General features: G+C 38.8%; 1 protein-coding gene across 1 annotated transcript in view; it reads left to right on the top strand.

Annotated features, from left to right (window-relative positions):
• The first annotated feature begins 9734 nt into the window (after positions 1-9734).
• The window catches only part of LOC128646941 (F-box/WD repeat-containing protein 8-like), a 128208-nt gene continuing 120126 nt past the window's right edge, over positions 9735-17816 (top strand). Inside the window, exon 1 of the mRNA XM_053699751.1 lies at positions 9735-10212. Coding sequence (XP_053555726.1) covers positions 9838-10212 — 375 coding nt within the window. The 5' untranslated portion in view covers positions 9735-9837. The remainder of the gene's footprint in view (positions 10213-17816) is intronic.

Genomic DNA, 17816 nt, shown 5'->3' with positions numbered 1-17816 from the left:
TGATCCCCGGGTTAGCCCCCCCTCAACTGAAATCTGGACCAAATGTTATTGATTTTTATAGATATATGTTAGATCAGGTTAGATCAACTGTTTTTTTCGTTAGATCTATCACGCAAGCGGCGTTATTAACAATCCTATTTTGTGTGCGGGGGAGGGGTGATCCCCAGGTTAGCCCCCCCTCAACTGAAATCTGGACCAAATTTTATTGATTTTGATAGATATACGTTAGATCAGATTAGATCAACTGTTTTTTTCGTTAGATCTATCACGCAAGCGGCGGTATTCACAATCCTAGTTTGTGTGCGGGGGAGGGATGATCCCCGGGTTAGCCCCCCCTCAACTGAAATCTGGACCAAATTTTATTGATTTTGATAGATATACGTTAGATCAGGTTAGATCAACTGTTTTTTTCGTTAGATCTATCACGTAATCGGCGGTATTCACAATCCTAGTTTGTGTGCGGGGGAGGGGTGATCCCCGGGTTAGCCCCCCCTCAACTGAAATCTGGACCAAATGTTATTGATTTTGATAGATATACGTTAGATCAGGTTAGATCAACTGTTTTTTTCGTTAGATCTATCACGCAAGCGGCGTTATTAACAATCCTATTTTGTGTGCGGGGAGGGGTGATCCCCGGGTTAGCCCCCCCTCAACTGAAATCTGGACTAAATTTGATTGATTTTGATAGATATACGTTAGATCAGGTTAGATCAACTGTTTTTTTCGTTAGATCTATAACGCAAGCGGCGTTATTAACAATCTTATTTTGTGTGTGGGGGAGGGGTGATCCCCGGGTTAGCCCCTCCTCAACTGAAATCTGGACCAAATTTTATTGATTTTGATAGATATACGTTAGATCAGGTTAGATCAACTGTTTTTTTCGTTAGATCTATCACGCAAGCGACGGTATTCACAATCCTAGTTTGTGTGCGGGGGAGGGGTGATCCCCGGGTTAGCCCCCCCTCAACTGAAATCTGGACTAAATTTGATTGATTTTGATAGATATACGTTAGATCAGGTTAGATCAACTGTTTTTTTCGTTAGATCTATCACGCAAGCGGCGGTATTCACAATCCTAGTTTGTGTGCGGGGGAGGGGTGATCCCCGGGTTAGCCCTCCCTCAACTGAAATCTGGACCAAATTTGATTGATTTTGATAGATATACGTTAGATCAGGTTAGATCAACTGTTTTTTTCGTTAGATCTATCACGCAAGTGGCGGTATTAACAATCCTATTTTGTGTGCGGGGGAGGGGTGATCCCCGGGTTAGCCCCCCCTCAACTGAAATCTGGACCAAATTTTATTGATTTTGATAGATATACGTTAGATCAGATTAGATCAACTGTTTTTTTCGTTAGATCTATTACGCAAGCGGCGGTATTCACAATCCTAGTTTGTGTGCGGGGGAGGGGTGATCCCCGGGTTAGCCCCCCCTCAACTGAAATCTGGACCAAATTTTATTGATTTTGATAGATATACGTTAGATCAGGTTAGATCAACTGTTTTTTTCGTTAGATCTATCACGTAATCGGCGGTATTCACAATCCTAGTTTGTGTGCGGGGGAGGGGTGATCCCCGGGTTAGCCCCCCCTCAACTGAAATCTGGACCAAATGTTATTGATTTTGATAGATATATGTTAGATCAGGTTAGATCAACTGTTTTTTTCGTTAGATCTATCACGCAAGCGGCGTTATTAACAATCCTATTTTGTGTGCGGGGGAGGGGTGATCCCCGGGTTAGCCCCCCCTCAACTGAAATCTGGACCAAATTTTATTGATTTTGATAGATATACGTTAGATCAGGTTAGATCAACTGTTTTTTTCGTTAGATCTATCACGCAAGCGGCGGTATTCACAATCCTAGTTTGTGTGCGGGGGAGGGGTGATCCCCGGGTTAGCCCCCCCTCAACTGAAATCTGGACCAAATTTGATTGATTTTGATAGATATACGTTAGAACAGGTTAGATCAACTGTTTTTTTTTCGTTAGATCTATAACGCAAGCGGCGTTATTAACAATCCTATTTTGTGTGCGGGGGAGGGGTGATCCCCGGGTTAGCCCCCCCCTCAACTGAAATCTGGACCAAATTTTATTGATTTTGATAGATATACGTTAGATCAGGTTAGATCACTGTTTTTTTCCGTTAGATCTATCACGCAAGCGGCGGTATTCACAATCCTAGTTTGTGTGCGGGGGAGGGGTGATCCCCGGGTTAGCCCCCCCTCAACTGAAATCTGGACCAATTTTATTGATTTTGATAGATATACGTTAGATCAGGTTAGATCAACTGTTTTTTTGTTAGATCTATCACGCAAGCGGCGGTATTCACAATCCTATTTTGTGTGCGGGGGAGGGGTGATCCCCGGGTTAGCCCCCCCTCAACTGAAATCTGGACCAAATAGATATACGTTAGATCAGGTTAGATCAACTGTTTTTTTTGTTTGATCTATAATGCAAGAGGCGGTATTCGGTAGCATGTAGAAGCGCATGTCCATGCACAAACCAGTCAGTGCTTTTGCACGCACTGTGTCTATTTGGCCTGTGAGGGATGTTATTATAACCCTGCTCCAAAGCTCTGCACAAGACCAAGAGACATCCAGCAGTGACAAACTACGCCCCCACATACCACCAGGGTGTAGGAAGCAGGGAAGGGAAGATTATTCTACACTTTATTGGATTATTTTATAGTATACATTTGTCCTATAACAGAAGAAATACATTCTTTAGTATTGTGTTCTATAAAATTACAAGTAATGCATCTCCTATTATAACATTTAATATTGCTGATTTTATTATAATAAGTATTAACTCTTGATGTAAGAGATATGGAAGTTAATACTTTATGAGATTAACCCTCCTTCATCTCCATGGATCACACTGGTGAACCTCTCCCAGGTATGGAACAAAGAAGAAGACTTGTTGAAGATGCTATGCAACACATTTCTTATGATAGGGTGACCAGACGTCCCCGATTTTAGGGAACAGTCCCCGGATTGAGGAGACTGTCCCTGGAAAAATTATGTCCCAGAAATGTCCCCGGCTCCTGTTGAGCTGTCCCCAGGCAGCGCGCAGGTCAGGAGGGAAGAGCTTGTGCATGTGTGTATATATATGCTTGTGTGTGAATGTGTGTATATTTATGCTTGTGTGTGTATGTATATGTATGTTTGTATGTGCATGTATGTATATATATATATATATATATATATATATATATATATATATATATATTTGTATGTGCATGTGTGTATATGTATGCTTGTGTGCGTATATATATGTGTGTGTGTATATGTATGCTTGTGTGTGTGTATATATGTATGCTTGTGTGTATGTGTATATATGTATGCTTGTGTGTATATGTATGCTTGTGTGTATATGTATGCTTGTGTGTGTATATGTATGCTTGTGTGTATATGTATGCTTGTGTGTGTATATATATATATATATATATATGCACGTGTGTGTATGTGTATATATGTATGCTTGTGTGTGTGCGTGCATGTGTGTGTGTATATATATATGTATACTTGTGTGTGTGTATATGTATGCTTGTATGTATGTGAGTATGTGTGTATATGTATGCTTGTATGTGCATGTGTGTATATTTATACTTGTGTGTGTGTTTATGTATGCTTGTATGTATGTGAGTATGTGTGTATATGTATGATTGTATGTATGTGTGTATGTATGATTGTATGTGTGTATATGTATGCTTGTATGTGTGTGTGTATGTGCATGTGTGTATATTTATACTTGTGTGTGTGTTTATGTATGCTTGTATGTATGATTGTATGTGTGTATATGTATGATTGTATGTATGTGTGTATGTATGATTGTATGTGTGTATATGTATGATTGTATGTATGTGTGTATGTATGATTGTATGTGTGTATATGTATGTGTATGTGTGTCACAGCCTTAAGTGTGTATATGTGTTATGTGTGTGCATATGAGTGTGTGTATGTGTGATGTGCTTGCATATGAGTGTGTGTATGTGTGATGTGCTTGCATATGAGTGTGTGTATGTGTGATGTGCTTGCATATGAGTGTGTGTATGTGTGATGTGCTTGCATATGAGTGTGTGTATGTGTGATGTGCTTGCATATGAGTGTGTGCATGTGTGATGTGCGTGCATATGAGTGTGTGTATGTGTGATGTGCTTGCATATGAGTGAGTGTATGTGATGTGCTTGCATATGAGTGTGTTTGGATGTGGGTGTATGTGTGATCTACTTACATATGAGTGTAAGTGGGTGTATGTGTGATCTGCTTACATATGAGTGTGTGTAAGTGTGTGTATGTGTGATCTGCTTACATATGAGTGTGTGTATGTGTGATGTGCGTGCATATGAGTGTGTGTATGTGTGATGTGCTTGCATATGAGTGTAAGTGTGTGTATGTGTGATGTGCGTGCATATGAGTGTGTGTATGTGTGATGTGCTTGCATATGAGTGTGTTTGGAAGTGGGTGTATGTGTGATCTGCTTACATATGAGTGTAAGTGTGTGTATGTGTGATGTGCGTGCATATGAGTGTGTGTATGTGTGATGTGCTTGCATATGAGTGTAAGTGGGTGTATGTGTGATGTGCGTGCATATGAGTGTGTGTATGTGTGATGTGCTTGCATATGAGTGTGTTTGGAAGTGGGTGTATGTGTGATCTGCTTACATATGAGTGTAAGTGTGTGTATGTGTGATGTGCGTGCATATGAGTGTGTATATGTGTGATGTGCTTGCATATGAGTGTGTGTATGTGTGATGTGCGTGCATATAAGTGTGTCTATGTGTGATGTGCTTGCATATGAGTGTCTGTATGTGGGGTCTGCGTTCATACAAGTGTATTTCTGTAGTGCTGGATGTCACACATTAAGGTATATTTACAATCCCTGCAGGTGGCCATGTTTCAAAGCAAGGTAAAATGTAATTTTGCACAAGAGGATTATTGCGCAACGCCATCCCCTGCTGTGGTGCAAACAGTTGCACTATAGCAAAGCATTTCAATCATCCTGGACAAGCGAGTGTTAAAGGGACAGTCAAGTCCCCAAAAAAACTTTTATGTTTCAAATAGGGCATGCAATTTTAAACAACTTTCCAATTTACTTTTATCACCAATTTTGCTTTGTTCTCTTGCTATTCTTAGTTAAAAACAAAACCTAGGAAGGCTCATATGATAATTTCTAAGCCCTTAAAGGCCGCCTCTTATCACATGCTTTTTTATTTGCTTTCACAACAGGGGAGAGCTAGTTCATGTGAGCCATATAAATAACATTGTGATCACGCCCGTGGCTTGTGGCAGACACTGCACTAATTGGCTAAAATGAAAGTCAACACATAATAAATAAAATGTCATGTGATCAGGGGGCTGTTAGAAGATGCTTAGAAACAAGGTTATCACAGAGGTAAAAAGTATATTAATATAACTGAGATAAGGAGCAGTCTGCAGAGGCTTAGATACAGGCTAATCAGAGAGGTAAAAAGTATATTAATATAACGGAGATAAGGGGGCAGTCTGTAGAGGCTTAGATACAAGGTAATCACAGAGGTAAAAAGTATATTAATATAACTGAGATAAGGAGCAGTCTACAGAGGCTTAGATACAGGCTAATCACAGAGGTAAAAAGTATATTAATATAACTGAGATAAGGGGGCAGTCTGCAGAGGCTTAGATACAAGGTAATCACAGAGGTAAAAAGTATATTAATATAACTGAGATAAGGAGCAGTCTGCAGAGGCTTAGATACAGGCTAATCACAGAGGTAAAAAGTGTATTAATATAACTGAGATAAGTGGGCAGTCTGCAGAGGCTTAGATACAAGGTAATCACAGAGGTAAAAAGTATATTAATATAACTGAGATAAGGAGCAGTCTGCAGAGGCTTAGATACAAGGTAATCACAGAGGTAAAAAGTACATTAATATAACATTGTTGGTTGTGCAAAACTGGGGAATGGGTAATAAAGGGATTATCTATCTTTTTAAACAACAAAAATGCTGGTGTTGACAAGAAATTGGGATGGCTGCTTTGCCTTAAAATGCTTGGGCCTATTTTTGGTCCCACCCGACCCTGTCTATCACTTTGTCACACCCCCTCCCCCTTCACCCTGCCACACTCACCTGATCACATTAACCCACTAATCCTGTCACACTCACCTTCTCTCGCACTGTCACACTCACCCCCCAACCCTGTCACACTCCCCAGCACACAAAATAGGATTGTGAATACCCCCGCTTGCGTGATAGATCTAACAAAAAAACATTTGATCTAACCTGATCTAACATATATCTATCAAAATCAATAAAATTTAGTCCGGATTTCAGTTGAAGGGGGGGCTAGCCCAGTGATTACCCCTCCCCCGCACACAAACTAGGATTGTGAATACCGCCGCTTGCGTGATAGATCTAACGAAAAAAACTGTTGATCTAACCTGATCTAACATATATCTATCAAATTCAATAAAATTTGGTCCGGATTTCAGTTGAGGGGGGGCTAGCCCAGTGATCACCCCTCCCCCGCACACAAAATAGGATTGTGAATACCGCCTCTTGCGTGATAGATCTAACAAAAAAAACAGTTAATCTAACCTGATCTAATATATATCTATCAAATTCAATAAAATTTGGTCCGGATTTCAGTTGAGGGGGGCTAGCCCAGTGATAACCCCTCCACCGCACCCAAACTAGGATTGTGAATACCGCTGCTTGCGTGATAGATCTAACGAAAAAAACAGTTGATCTAACCTGATCTAACGTATATCTATCAAAATCAATCAAATTTGGTCCAGATTTCAGTTGAGGGGGGGCTAACCCGGGGATCACCCCTCCCCCGCACACAAACTAGGATTGTGAATACCGCCGCTTGCGTGATAGATCTAACGAAAAAAACAGTTGATCTAACCTGATCTAACGTATATATATCAAAATCAATAAAACTTGGTCCAGATTTCAGTTGAGGGGGGGCAAACCCGCGGATCACCCCTCCCCCGCACACAAAATAGGATTGTTAATAACGCCGCTTGCGTTATAGATCTAACGAAAAAAACAGTTGATCTAACCTGATCTAACGTATATCTATCAAAATCAATCAAATTTGGTCCAGATTTCAGTTGAGGGGGGGCTAACCCGGGGATCGCCCCTCCCCCGCACACAAACTAGGATTGTGAATACCGCCGCTTGCGTGATAGATCTAACGAAAAAAACAGTTGATCTAACCTGATCTAACGTATATCTATCAAAATCAATAAAATTTGGTCCAGATTTCAGTTGAGGGGGGCTAACCCGGGGATCACCCCTCCCCCGCACACAAAATAGGATTGTTAATAACGCCGCTTGCGTGATAGATCTAACGAAAAAAACAGTTGATCTAACCTGATCTAACGTATATCTATCAAAATCAATAAAATTTGGTCCAGATTTCAGTTGAGGGGGGGCTAACCCGGGGATCACCCCTCCCCCGCACACAAACTAGGATTGTGAATACCGCCGCTTGCGTGATAGATCTAACGAAAAAAACAGTTGATCTAACCTGATCTAACGTATATCTATCAAAATCAATAAAACTTGGTCCAGATTTCAGTTGAGGGGGGGCAAACCCGCGGATCACCCCTCCCCCGCACACAAAATAGGATTGTTAATAACGCCGCTTGCGTTATAGATCTAACGAAAAAAACAGTTGATCTAACGTATATCTATCAAAATCAATCAAATTTGGTCCAGATTTCAGTTGAGGGGGGGCTAACCCGGGGATCGCCCCTCCCCCGCACACAAACTAGGATTGTGAATACCGCCGCTTGCGTGATAGATCTAACGAAAAAAACAGTTGATCTAACCTGATCTAACGTATATCTATCAAAATCAATAAAATTTGGTCCAGATTTCAGTTGAGGGGGGCTAACCCGGGGATCACCCCTCCCCCGCACACAAAATAGGATTGTTAATAACGCCACTTGCGTGATAGATCTAACGAAAAAAACAGTTGATCTAACCTGATCTAACGTATATCTATCAAAATCAATAAAATTTGGTCCAGATTTCAGTTGAGGGGGGGCTAACCCGGGGATCACCCCTCCCCCGCACACAAACTAGGATTGTGAATACCGCCGCTTGCGTGATAGATCTAACGAAAAAAACAGTTGATCTAATCTGATCTAACGTATATCTATCAAAATCAATAAAATTTGGTCCAGATTTCAGTTGAGGGGGGGCTAACCCGGGGATCACCCCTCCCCCGTACACAAAATAGGATTGTTAATAACGCCGCTTGCGTGATAGATCTAACGAAAAAAACAGTTGATCTAATCTGATCTAACGTATATCTATCAAAATCAATAAAATTTGGTCCAGATTTCAGTTGAGGGGGGGCTAACCCGGGGATCACCCCTCCCCCGCACACAAACTAGGATTGTGAATACCGCCGCTTGCGTGATAGATCTAACGAAAAAAACAGTTGATCTAACCTGATCTAACGTATATCTATCAAAATCAATCAAATTTGGTCCAGATTTCAGTTGAGGGGGGGGGCTAACCCGGGGATCACCCCTCCCCCGCACACAAACTAGGATTGTGAATACCGCCGCTTGTGTGATAGATCTAACGAAAAAAACTGTTGATCTAACCTGATCTAACGTATATCTATCAAAATCAATCAAATTTGGTCCAGATTTCAGTTGAGGGGGGGCTAGCCCCCCCCTCATTAAAAATGCAATATCTCAGTAATTAGACTAGATCTAACAAAACTTTTGGCTGATCAAACCTGATCTAACGTGGAGCTATCATAATCAATAACATTTTGTCCAAATTTTTGTTGAGGGGGGGCTGGCTACGGGTTAGCCCCCCCTGAAAAAGATTGTTAATATTTCATATTTTAGAGTAGATCTAACGAAAAAAACAGTTGATCTAACCTGATCTAACAAAGATCTAACAAATGGAATGATAATTTGTTAAAATTTTGAATATGGGGGGGCTAACCCGGGTGAGGTATTGGTGGCTGCACATAGATGCCTCTTGTTATTGGCTCACCCATGTGCATTGCTATTTCTTCAACAAGGGATATCTAAAGAATGAAGCAAATTAGATAATAGAAGTAAATGTGAATGTTGTTTAAAATTGTATTCTCTATCTGAATCATGAAAGAAATATTTTGGGTTTCATGACCCTTTAAGTAATTTAAAATGCCTTACGTGGAATATTGTTGTAGCTCTGCAACTGGTGACATTATCAGCACCCCCCCCCCCCCCCAACACTAGAACTAGCAGAACTTTAGAAGATTGAGTTGTGTGCGGGCCTGCGGGGCTCAACTCTACAACTGCAAACCACCACATAACATGACATTATTATTAAAAACAAATATTCTATAAAAATCGGTATATAGTATCATGGTGACTATAAATAAAAAGGAAGACAATCTATAACTCAGTGGCTTACCCCACCACCAATAAAGAAAATAATTACTTCCTGTCACCTACTCGTGTAGTTCGTAGATTTTTTTAAAAGCCTTTTCACTAAAAGCGCTTGCAGTTTGTTTCCGAGCTCTGCTGTTTTTAATGCGTAAAGTACTTTAATTTTAAATATGTGTACAGTATACGCAAAGAAATTAATCTTTAATGTGTTTACAGATTGTCACATTAAAAGTCAGTAATGTACAGCTTGAATAACACTTGCAATGTAGGAACCATCTTTACCGAGTTATTTTGGAGCCGGGCTCTTACTACAGATGCACAGTGGTACTACCAAAGGGTATCTGGGTGCTGCGTTTCCTTGACAACAGGACTGGTTTAATCGTGGGCATAAGGTTTTTGCAGAGGTACGCTCCGGGATGTAATGGTGCTATCCTCGTTGACTTTCACCGTATGCTCCTTGACATGGCACTGGATATTTCTCTTGAGGAGTTCCGCCGCCGCTGGGAGGCCGAGATTCGCGAGGTCACAGAAAGATCCGAGCACGGGGTCTCTGTGAAGCGGAGACGCTCTGGAGAAGGGTCTGATAATGAGGATGTGTGTGAGGAACGGGCGTGGAGACGTCTTCCTGGGTCACCTCAGAGGGAAGTGGAGGAGGTGGACAATGGGTACCTGGAGCTGGCAGAGAGATTGTTGGAGGATAAGCCCAAATGCACACCTCGGGATGTTGAGAGGCCCTGCTGTATTCCTTTGACTGACAAACCGATTTCCAGCTTCCCTGCTAGAGCAGCAGGAAACAGCTTGGTTGACCAGCTCATCTGTGATTTGGTAACTGTTCAGCCGTGTCACTATGTACCTACTTATAAGTGATTTGGTAAATGTATAACGTAGGTTCGAGTTGTCTATACAGTGTTATGTTTCAAAAGTGCAGTTAATTTGTTCTATAAAAAAAAGCATATTCCAGCCAGGGTGCATGTAAAATATATTATTTTAAGGAGCCACAAGTGATTTTTAGGAGAAAGAAGACAGACCTATCATTCTATTAATACATTGAGAATTTGCAGTACAACCTGCAAGAGTTTTAAGGGATATTAAACCCACATTTTTTTTCATGATTCAGCTAAAGCATGCAATTTAAAGCAACTTTCATATTTACTCCTATTACAATTTGTATTTGTTCTCTTGGTATCTTTATTTGAAAAAGCAGGAATGTAAGCTAATTTGCCGGCCCATTTCTGGTTCAGCACGCTGTGTATTGCTTGCTGATTGCTACATGGCTACATTTAGCCACTAATCATCAAGCGCTACCAGGTGCTGAACCAAAAATGGTTCGGCTCCTAAACTTACATTCCTGCTTTTCAAATAAAGATACCAAGAGATCAAATAAAAATTGTTAATAGGAGTAGATTAGAAAGTTGCTAAAAATTGCATGCTCTGTCTGAATCGTGAAGGCAAAATGTGGGTTTCATATCCTTAAAGTGAATGTAAAGTTTAATCAATTTGTGCCCGGTTTTTAAAAATACTATTAAAAATAGGGGCACTTTTATTGATGAAAGTTTACATTGCACCATATTTGTAGAAATACTTACCTTTTACTTCTCCAAAGCCAGATCGCCGATCCCCCACATCAGCTCCTCTGTACTTACGCCAGAAATAACGAAACTGGCTTCCCCCCCAGAGCGTCCTTCTCGTGATGCCTTGCTGTGATTGGAGGAAGCCAGTTTCCTCATTGCTGTGTAAGTACAGCAGGAAGAAGCAGGCAGGGGATCGGCGATCCGGCTTTGGAGAAGTAAAAGGTAAGTATTTCTACAAATACGGTGCAATGTAAAGTTTCATCAATGAAAGTGCCCCTGTTTTTAATAGTATTTTTAAAAACCAGGCACTAATTGATGAAACTTTACATTCTCAGAAGTGTATGCATGGAAGGTCACTTGCAGTGTTAAGATTATCACATAACAGGTGCTAACTCTTAATAGAAGATATTTTGTAAACATAGTTAAAAAAACACCATGCATTAAATACATTAGGTAGGATTGAATTGGACCCCTTATTAGAAAGCAAAATGGAGTCTCATTCCCTCCTGTGTGGCTTATGGTGGGGTGATAGTGGCACTAAAAAAGAACAAAAACCTAGTTGTGTTTTTTTTTCTTTTCTTTTGGATAAGCAAAACAATTATTGCCCAATAGAAAAACACATGTATATGAAAAATTAGGTGATTGTAAAGTATTATACTCTGATAGCAGAATAATATGATCAGCATTGGCTGCAGGATTTAATTTTAAAGTGAGCCCCGCTAACTTTGCAAAGTTTCCCTTTCCAGCAAGCTTCATTAAATTCTATCTTGCCACTCGTAGGAAGAAATTCTTTTTTTTAAGGTTATTCAATGAGGGCAGCCCCTGCAGGTGTCAGTATAGTTTCTGGTAAAGTTTTGATCATATTCTGTAAATTAGGTTTTCCTTCATATGCTGCAAGTCATATAACAGGTGTAGGACATTTTTGACCTAAGATGCATGGGACAGCCAAACGTTTTACACAAAAGCAAGAGGTTTTTAAAGGGACATTAAACACTAAATACATTTCATGCACCCCTCTACTTATTTGTGCCAACATTAAAGAACCTAGGTTACACATTAGTTATCTCGAGAGTCGCTGCACATGTGAAAAAAAGTTAGCACTGGAAAGCAGTAGAAACTAGATTTCATAATGGCGGCACCTATGATTAGAAAGAGGCGTGGAATAACCTCAATAATATGCTTATAAAATGTATTTAGTGTTTAATGTCCCTTTAATATTCCTTCTATTTATAGTGGCTCACTCCCCTACACAACTCTAACCAAGCATCCATCCGTTAGATTTCTGTATTCAGCATTTTTTTTCAATGCCGAATGTGAAAGTTGGCTGACTTTTGTGATGTTAGGATCTTTTCGGAGACAAATTTCTTCTTGTGAAAGTGAAGTACACTAAAAAATTGTGTAAATCTAGATTTTAGTGTGCTTCACATTCACAAGAAGAAATTTGGCTCTGACAAGATCTGCACATCAAGATAGTCTGCCTACTTCATCATTCGGCATTGAACAGAAATCCATTACATCATAATATTTATGTTTTTGGTTCATTGCTTTTTACATAAGAATAGTATCAGGCAGGAAAAGGATATTTTGTAATTATATCCTCCTGAAAAAATTGGGACTTTGGGTTCTTACCCATTTCTTCTTGATTGGTGGGTGCCATAAAATGGAAAGCATGGCCAATTATTATTTTGTGTGTTTTATTTTATAGGTTTCTAGAAATCATTTCATATTCTAGAAAATGTTTATTTTGGGTTACAACAAGAAAAAGCACTGTAAAACTATCAGTAGGTCAGAGAAATAAGTGGAGGATCGTATGAGTATGGAAGTAGTGATATCATAGTAATAATTATAGAAATAATAAATGTAAGCCTAATACTGGTAATTCTGAGTTCATTTAATTTTTCCTGATTTTCTACCTTTGCAATTCAATACAATTTCCAGCATCTCAAGCATGCTAATGAGGTGGACCTAACACTCTGGAAATATTACCTATCTTGTCCACTATCCTTGTCTGTGCTACCCTATATCTGATAGAGGGAACAGGAGTCTCATAAGCATCCCTGGCCTAATGTTTGGGTCACGTGTCTGATATAGTTTATCAGACACCCAAACATTAGGTCAGGGGTGCTTATGGGACTCCTGTTCCTTCTTTTTAACATCGATGTACTATATGAGATCTATATAGCCCTTCTAACAGAGTCCTGATAGATTTAGGCCTAGTTCACATTCCAGTTGTAAATTTAGAAACTTGTAGTTTTTAAAAAAAAAAAAGTAATTCTTGTGCAATGCTGAATTCCGGCAGCGGAATTAAGCCGCCAGAGGCGAGCTGCGGCAGACAGGGGCGAGTATGTACGCCACTGTCCGCCATAGCTTGATAAATCGACCCCTATATATTAGCTTGCATTGTTAAAGGGACAGTCAAGTCCAAAAAAAACTTTCATGTTTTAAATAGGGCATGCAATTTTAAACAACTTCCCAATTTACTTTTATCACCAATTTTGCTTTGTTCTCTTGGTATTCTTAGTTGAAAGCTAAAACTAGGAGGTTCATATGCTAATTTCTTAGACCTTGAAGACTGCCTCTAATCTGAATAATTTTGACCACTAGAGGGCATTAGTTCACATGTTTCATATAGATAACATTGAGCTCATGCACGTAAAGTGACCTAGGACTGAGCACTGATTGGCTAAACTGCATGTCTGTCAAAAGGACTGAAACAAGGGGTCAGTTTGCAGAGGCTTAGATACAAGATAATCACAGAGGTAAAACGTGTATTATTATAACTGTGTTGGTTATGCAAAATTGGGAAATGGGTAATAAAGGGATTATCTTTCTTTTTAACCCCTTAACGACACGAGTCGTACAGGGTACGTCACACACAACCTGGTCTTTAAAGACTAGCGACGTACCCTGTACGACTTTGGAGATTAAAGCGGCTGGAAGCGATCCTGATCGCTTCCAGCCGCTTTACAGTTATTGCAGTGATGCCTCGATGTCGAGGCATCCTGCAATAACATTTTTTAACTTGCCAGTACTCAAGATGGCTCCCAGTAAGGTAGAGGGGGGAGGGTTAGAGAGCTGTTTGGGGGAGATCAGGGAGATTGGGGGCTAAGGGGGGATCCTATACAGCAGCATATGTAAATATGCTATAAATTTTTCTTTTTTTTTTTTAAATATACCTTTTATTTTAGTACTGGCAGACTTTCTGCCAGTACTTAAGATGGCAGGGACAATTGTGGGATGGGGGAGGGAAGAGAGCTGTTTGGGAGGGATCCTGGGGTGTGATGTGTCAGGTGGGAGGCTGATCTCTATGCTAAAGCTTAAATTAACCTTGCAAGCTCCCTACAAGCTACCTAATTAACCCCTGCACTGCTGGGCATAATACATGTGTGGTGCGCAGCAGCATTTAGCGGCCCTATAATTACCAAAAAGCAACGCCAAAGCCATATATGTCTGCTATTTCTAAACAAAGGGGATCCCAGAGAAGCATTTTCAACCATTTATGCCATAATTGCACAAGTTATTTGTAAATAATTTCAGTGAGAAACCTAAAATTGTGAAATATTTTACGTTTTTTTTAATTTGATCACATTTAGCGGTGAAAAGGTAGCATGAAATATACCAAGATGGGCCTAGATCAATACTTTGGGATGTCTTCTAAAAAAAAATATATGCTGTGTGTGGATAGAATGCGCAAACAAAACAGAGTGATTAGAAGCCTACAGATACAGGTGATTATCTCCTAAAAAACACCTTCAAGAATCTATGGGGGAATGTGATTAGGATGTCAGGTGTCTGTGGAAACACTCAGACAAAACTAAAAAATCTGTGGCGCTGAAAAGACAGCTGAACTAGTCACTATATGGCTGCTCTTATTAAATCCCAAATGAATATAAGGGGTATGGCAGATATATACAAATTTTATTGGTTACAATTAATAGATGTGTAGACTCAAATATCTACAGACACTATAAAAAATGGAAGGTTAAAAAGTAAAGGTAAACTTGATTACAGGGGTAAAAGAGTACAAAATTCATATAAAAGATAACTAAACTACAATCATACAGAAATTTCGCTCCTAATTAAAATACAATACTGTAGTAAGCAGATGAGCAAAATAAATCAAAGAATAAAAAACAGTGTAGTATACAATTTAAAAAAATGCAAAACACAAATACAGATGAAACGTTTGATCCTTCATATGTTTAAAAGTCAATTAGTGTATTCCTCCAGCATTGCTCATCAATCCTAATGCAGGAGGATATATGAGACAAGAGAAATTGCTTGTCAAAAGCAGACCGATAATTCAAGTAAGGTAAGACACTTTAGTACTTACACCGGAAGGTGTCTGACAGCTCTCCTGGCACCGGTCTCAGTTGCTGTGTTCTATCTGTTTCCTCCTTTCACAGCCCAGTTACGATTTGGGTAGAGTGTTGGATCAGTGTCACAGTTCCCAGGGGTTTGTAGGCAGACAGTTCTGCTTGTATCAAAAGGTTTCAGCGCAAAAGTCTCTCCTAAGCGTGTATTGGCGCTTAGCTGTAATAACGCCAGTTGGCGTTCCAAGCACAGTCTGTACAGAGACAGCGTGTGTGGTCAGTGGATACGGATCCTCAGAAGGATCAAAAGAAAGAGCAACGCATTTCGGCTAGCATGCCTTTGTCAAGCTCATACTTGCATGATTACAGAGGTGCCTGATTAGATGATAGGATGATAGGTAGATTAATTAATTGCTGCTAATTTATTAATTTCTTATTGAGTGTTTTCGCAATTCAGTAGCTATTTCTTTGACGAAAAAGATTATATAAAGAAAAAAGGGGGGGCGATCGTTACAATTCATATTGGTCTCATTTATATTGTATTGAATTGTTTATTTGTTGTTAAGAGGCACCTGTTTGTAATATGCTCACAATCTTCATTATTGAGATACACAAATTTCATATAGATTAAGGTACTTTAAAAGAGCAAATACACAAATTTCATATAGGTTATGATACTTTAAAAAGCAAAAATGGTACAGGCAATGTGGTGATTTTATCTGCATTACTTAAAACCTACATTGCTTGTGTTGAAGTGGAATAAACTTTTATTTTAGTATTCAGAAATTCCCAGTTTCTATATTTGGATTTTTTGTTATGAAGAGAACCAGAGGGGTACATGAATAAGGGATGGGGAAATGGTTAAGATTGATCATTTTATAAGGGATCTATGGAAAAATTGTATTTAATTGAGGAATTCATAAAAAGACTTGTGATAAAATGTGCATGAAAGATTCTGCAAAATAGATGAAAGAATTTTCGTTCAAAAAGTCGTGGAGGGATTTTATCATAGATAATCTATAAAGAATTCAGAAATGATCCATAAAAATTCATAAAAAAATCATAAAAAATTAATAAAATTCATTAAAAAATTAATTAATTATAGAGTGTTATATTTAATTTAGTAAATAGAAGTGGCAGTTGGGTTAGTTCTTTGGTTATTATATAATTTAATAAACCCTTTTAGAGTGATAGATATTCTTAAAATATTATGTAATATTTCGACAAAAAAAGGGGGGGGTGGAAAAAAGAGCAGACTCCACCCTGGTAGACCAAAAGGGATATTTACACTCAAATTTAAGAAAAAAAATCAACATTCTATCCAAAACAAGATAAGGGACATGCAATTGAAACATTTTTTGACAAGCAATTTCTCTTGTCTCATATATCCTCCTGCATTAGGATTGATGAGCAATGCTGGAGGAATACACTAATTGACTTTTAAACATATGAAGGATCAAACGTTTCATCTGTATTTGTGTTTTGCATTTTTTTAAATTGTATACTACACTGTTTTTTATTCTTTGATTTATTTTGCTCATCTGCTTACTACAGTATTGTATTTTAATTAGGAGCGAAATTTCTGTATGATTGTAGTTTAGTTATCTTTTATATGAATTTTGTACTCTTTTACCCCTGTAATCAAGTTTACCTTTACTTTTTAACCTTCCATTTTTTATAGTGTCTGTAGATATTTGAGTATATACATCTATTAATTGTAACCAATAAAATTTGTATATATCTGCCATACCCCTTCATTTGGGATTTAATAAGAGCAGCCATATAGTGACTAGTTCAGCTGTCTTTTCAGCGCCACAGATTTTTTAGTTTTGTCTGAGTGTTTCCACAGACACCTGACATCCTAATCACATTCCCCCCCAAAAAAATATATACATGTCAAGGGATATTCAGGTATTCCTGACAGATATCAGGGTTCCAATGTAACTAGCGCTCATTTTGAAAAAAAGTGGTTTTGAAATAGCAAAGTGCTACTTGTATTTATTGCCCTATAACTTGCAAAAAAAGCAAAGAACATGTAAACATTGGGTATTTCTAAACTCAGGACAAAATTTAGAAACTATTTAACATGGTTGTTTTTTGGTGGTTGTAGATGTGTAACAGATTTTGGGGGTCAAAGTTAGAAAAAGTGTGTTTTCCATTTTTTCCTCATATTTTATAATATTTTTAATAGTAAATTATAAGATATGATGAAAATAATGATATCTTTAGAAAGTCCATTTAGGAAAATTACAGCTAAACACAAACACAGCAGAAATGTAAAAATAGCCCTGGTCCTTAAGGGAAAGAAATTGAAAAATGGCCTTGGTCCTTAAGGGGTTAAACAACAAAAATTCTGGTGTTAACTGTCCCTTTAACATTAACGCCACTTTTTACAATTATTGAGCAGATGCAGGAAACGCAGCAACGGCTTGCTGTGCTTGTCTGAGTCGTTTTTACCTAGTCTTCTGTCTCTTGCTAACAGGTTATCTAACTTCCCTATAACACAAAACGTTAGTAAATTTGCGCTGCCATATTTCAACCTTTA

Source organism: Bombina bombina, chromosome 2 (genome assembly GCF_027579735.1).
Source record: "Bombina bombina isolate aBomBom1 chromosome 2, aBomBom1.pri, whole genome shotgun sequence".
NCBI lineage: Eukaryota > Metazoa > Chordata > Amphibia > Anura > Bombinatoridae > Bombina > Bombina bombina.
This window is presented reverse-complemented; position numbering and strand designations above follow the sequence as displayed.